A 4628-nucleotide genomic window follows, 5' to 3' on the forward strand; every position below is an offset into this window, starting at 1 on the left:
CTCCAACCAGCATTTCACAAAAGCAGAATAGGGGGCCAGAGAAATGACACCGGGGACAAGGGGCCTGGCCCCCTCCTCACTCCCTCTGCCCTGATCCCCATTTTCTCAATGCTACACCTTCTGCTTAACCTGCTGAAAAGAAATCAAGGAAACTTCCAGAGCTGGAAGCAGGGGAGGCCTGCAGAGGGAGCTCCCGCATTGCCACCCTGTGCCAGTCGCCAGCACCCATCGCTCCTGGGAGGTCCTGGGACTTGCAATCTGTGGGTCTTGTTCTGCCCAGAGTGTCTGACCCCGCCCGGCAACAACTCCGCCAATCAGAAACGCCGCTGTCCGGCTAATGAGAAGCGAGTCCCCGCCCACTCTCCGGCTCCCCTCCAATGAGCTTCCTTACGGCCAGCCCCGCCCCCGCGCCTTGCAGCTATAAAAGCATGAAAGGGTTCAGGCCCGTCCAACGACTGTGGGCAAACTCCGGGCGGAAATGGCTCCAGTCGAGCTCAGAGCGCACGCGCGAGGTTTCCTGAAGTCTCGCGAGACGTCACGAACGCGGAAGACGCTGGCTTTCCGGGAACCGGGCCCAGGACCCGGCGCGCACGCCCGGCCGCCGGCCGCCATGGACCCGTTCCTGGTGCTGCTGCACTCGGTGTCGGCCGGCCTGGCGAGCGACGAGCTGACGCAGCTCAAGTTCCTGTGCCGGGACCGCGTGGGCAAGCGGAAGCTGGAGCGCGTGCAGAGCGGCCTGGACCTCTTCAGCGTGCTGATGGAGCAGAGCGAGCTGGACCGCGCGCACACCGCCCTGCTGCGCTTCCTGCTCGAGTCCCTGCGGCGCCAGGACCTCCTGCAGCGCCTCGACGCCTTCGAGGACGGCGTGGCCTCTGAGGCCGACGCCGACCCGGAGCAGCGAGGTGGGCGAGGGGCGTGGCCGGCGAGGGCCAATCCGGAGTTTGCGGGTGGGCGTGGCCAGATTCGGGGCGTGGTCATTGAGCGCGGTCCAGGTTGCTGGTGGGCGTGGCCTGGCGGGGCAGGGCCTATCCGGAGTAGCGAGGTGGACGAGGGGCTTGGCAACGAGGGCCAATCCGGAGATGCGGGGGCGTGGTCAACGGGAGCAGTCCCGGTTGCGGGGCGCGGCCTAGCGGGACAGGGCCTATCCGGAGCAGCGGGGTGAATGAGGGGCGTGGCCGGCGAGGGCCAATCCGGAGTTTGCGGATGGGCGTGGCCAGCGGACGCGCTGATGGGCGTGGCCTACCTGGAGCAGTGAGGTGGCGAGGGCCAATCGGGAGTTGCAGTGGGTGTGGTCGGCTCCGGGGGCGTGGCCAGGGGAGCGGTCCGAGTTCCGTGGGCGTGGCCTGGCGGGGCAGGACCTATCCGGAACAGTGAAGTGGCGAGGGGCGTGGTCGGCGAGGGCCAATCCGGAATTGTGGTGGGTGTGGTCTACTCCGAGGGCGTGGTCAGCTGGAGCGGTCCCGATTGTGGGGACGTGGCCTAGGGAGGCGGGGACCAACCGGGAGTTGTGAGGTGGGCGTGGTTGGTTCTGAGGGGCGTGATCAGTGGGTTCAACCCGGGGGCAGGGCCTATCTGGCGCGGTGAGGGGGCGTGGCCTCCGGGACCAATCCGGAGCTGTGAGGTGGGCGTGGTCGGTGGGACCCCCCCCACCCGGGCGGGGCCTAGCCTGAGGAGTGAGGGGTGTGGTCTCGTTGGGGCGTGGCCGACGGGGACCAGCCCTGCGCTATGAGGTGGGCGTGGCCTTTGGGAGTGGTCAGTGGTTTTGCGGGGCGGGACCGACCAGAGTTGGGGGCGTGGTCGGCTCCTGTGGGCGTGGTCGGTGGGACCGGCCCCGGGTGTGGTTTGGGGGCGGGGCCTGGCGTGTCTGGTCCTATCCGGAGCTGCTGGGGCGTGGTCGGTGGGCGGGGCCTAGGAGAGGCCGAGCCTGGAGCCAGTGGGTTGCCTGGAGGCGGGTGGGCAGGGCTGGGGATGTCAGAAGGCGGGAAGGCCCAGGAGAGGAGGCCGGGCCCTGCATTTCACCTGCAGGCGGTGCCGGGCTCACCTGGGACACTGGGGGGCCAAAGCCCTTAAGCCCCTTAAGTCGTAGGGCCCGGAGCCCTCCCCTGGCATGAGGGAGCACTGTGGCTGAGCCCTCCCTGCTGGTCTCCGAGCCAGGCAGAGACCCTCGGGGCCAGGGAGAGGTGGGTGACCTCGGGGAGATCTGGGGGTGCAGCCCAGGCATCGGGCAGTTCTGGTCTCAGACCTGCGCTCTGCGATCCCCCGGAGCACAGAGACTCCCGGGGTGGAGAGAGACGAGTGTGGGGTGGGGGCGGGCGTTTGCCTTGCACGCAGCCAGCCCAGGATGGATGGTGGTTCGAATCCCGACATCCCATAGGGTCCCCCGGGCCTGCCAGGGGGCAATTTCTGAGAGCAGAGCCAGGAGGAACCCCAGAGCGTTGCTGGGTGGGGTCCCAAAACATAAATAAGCAAATAACTAACTAAATAAATGTTAAAAGAAGAAATTAAATAAGGGCCAGAGAGAGAGCACAGCAGCGGGCATTTGCCTTGCACACAGCGGACCTGGGTTCAATTCCCAGTATCCCATATGGTCCCCGTGTCTGCCAGGAGGAACCCCTGAGCGCCGCTGGGTGTGACCCCCACAAAAGACTGAGTGGGGTTTCTCAGGGAGGCTCTGGACACCCCCTCCAGGCACACCCACCTCCCAGTTCCTCCCCTCCGCACCCTGCTGTGGTGGTCTGTTGCATTAAATAATTAGCAATGGTACTGGATAGAGGTGGATGGATGGAGGGATTTTTCTCTGCCATTCCAGGCCATGTGGCTCCGCAATCCCCATTCAGCTGGCGGGTCCCAGGTTTAGGTGAACGGAGGAATCAGACTCATCCAGAAACAGGCAGGCTTCAGGAAGCATCAACTTTATTCAAGCCCTATCCACCACATGTGTGTCCTATATCATAACCTTTTAAGCATTCAGTCATTCTTTTTTTTTTTTTTTTTTTTTTTTTGGTTTTTGGGCCACACCCATTTGACGCTCAGGGGTTACTCCTGGCAATGCGCTCAGAAGTCTCCTGGCTTGGGGGACCATATGGGACGCCGGGGGATCGAACCGAGGTCCGTCCTAGGCTAGCGCAGGCAAGGCAGGCACCTTACCTTTAGCGCCACCGCCCGGCCCCGCATTCAGTCATTCTTAGCTAGCCCTGCATCTTAACTCCTTTCAGCCATCTTCCCTTTGACCTCCATGCTGGCCAAAGACCAAAAAGCCTAATCCCCTGGGTCAAAAGCTTTATATAACTTTCCAAGACCACGCCCCAGAATGGGAGGGGTCTTACAGGTAAGGTTACACGCAATATCTTGTTCTCAAGACCCCTCCCAGAAATGGGTGGGTCTCAGGTAGATTCACCTAAATCCAGTGTAGAGTAACAGTGGTCCAGGCCGGCCATCTCCAATCTCCATCCTCAGCCTCCAGCAAGGCCACTTTTCCGAAGTCACGCCTTCTCACACCCCAGTTCTATCTAACACACTGGGGTGGTCAGTGGGCAGTCACGCTGCTGTCCTACCAGCCTCCCCCACCCCAGCAGGGACTGCCCCGTCCCTTCAGCCCACCCAGCCATGGGTCTTAAGCAGTCCCGTGGACCTGCGTGAAAGCCCCCACACCCACCTTGGATGGGCTGCCAGGGTTGTTCTGAGTTCCCCCCACCCAGACTCAAGGACTCACCACTCTGCTTCCCTCCCCAGAGCTACTCGCTGCCTTTGACATCGTCTGCAACCACGTGGGCAGGAACTGGCGGCAGCTGGCACGGTGCCTCTACCTGAACCACGTCCACATTGAAGCCATCGAGGAGCGGTTTCCCCGAAACCTGCTCGAGCAGGTGCGGGAGATGCTGAGGGTCTGGAAGGACACCCGGAAAGGGGACGCCACCGTGTTGAAGCTGGTGGCAGCGCTCCGGACCTGCGAGATGAACCTGGTGGCCGACCTCGTGGAGGCAGGTGCAGAACCCACTAAAGCAAGAGCTGCAAGTCCTCGTGCCCCAGAACCTCAAGATCCCTCCCTGCCTTCCCACTGCAGAGCCCCTCATTGAGCTGGTGGGAACGGAGCCTAGCCCGGCCCAGGTGCACAAGGCAGACTTTTTTTTTTCTTTCCGTGGCCTCTGGGGGCAGAGACTGTGGGTGCCAAGGAAAGCCAAGATGGAGGAGCAGTTGCCCCAGAAAATTGGGGTGCTGGCCCACCCACGGGATTCCACGGTCTCCTGCTCCAACTTCACTCGGCCTATGGCCTGGCTGCTTCCCACGCTTTGTGGGAGACCTGGATGCCAGCCCTGCAGATGTCTGTCTGTGAGTTAGGGTGCTGGGGAACCCTGAAAGCCGGGATAATGAAGGCCCGCTCAAGCCAGCTCAGGAGCGACTGGGCCACCCTCTGCCTCCAGGAATGTTCTGGAAGTCCGCGCCTCTGCGGCATGAGGACTTTGAGTTGGACTGCAAATGGGCCCCGTTCCCTGCACCCGTCTCTGCTGAGGCTCTGGGCTCTGGTCATTAAAGCAAGTGCCTTCTCCACTCCTGGACATGGCCTCGGAGTCCTGGCTCGGCGGTAGAGGGAACCCAGCCTCTCCAGAGCGCCACCTAGGGGTGCTCTG

General features: G+C 62.8%; 1 protein-coding gene across 1 annotated transcript; it reads left to right on the forward strand.

Annotated features, from left to right (window-relative positions):
- The first annotated feature begins 576 nt into the window (after window positions 1-576).
- FADD (Fas associated via death domain) lies at window positions 577-4076 on the forward strand. The gene is made up of 2 exons (XM_049780899.1): window positions 577-902; window positions 3733-4076. The coding sequence occupies exons 1-2, from the start codon at window positions 611-613 to the stop codon at window positions 4074-4076; spliced, it is 636 nt and encodes a 211-aa protein (XP_049636856.1). The 5' UTR covers window positions 577-610.
- The last annotated feature ends 552 nt before the right edge of the window (window positions 4077-4628 follow it).

The sequence above is a fragment of the Suncus etruscus genome, chromosome 9 (genome assembly GCF_024139225.1).
Source record: "Suncus etruscus isolate mSunEtr1 chromosome 9, mSunEtr1.pri.cur, whole genome shotgun sequence".
Classification (NCBI taxonomy): domain Eukaryota; kingdom Metazoa; phylum Chordata; class Mammalia; order Eulipotyphla; family Soricidae; genus Suncus; species Suncus etruscus.

What these genes read in the sequence shown, in the direction of transcription:
- FADD (XM_049780899.1), top strand. Translation starts at nt 611, where the DNA reads ATGGACCCGTTCCTGGTGCTGCTGCACTCGGTGTCGGCCGGCCTGGCG. An exon ending in CGCCGACCCGGAGCAGCGAG is followed by an intron (nt 903 to 3,732) that starts GTGGGCGAGGGG and finishes TTCCCTCCCCAG; the next exon opens with AGCTACTCGCTGCCTTTGAC.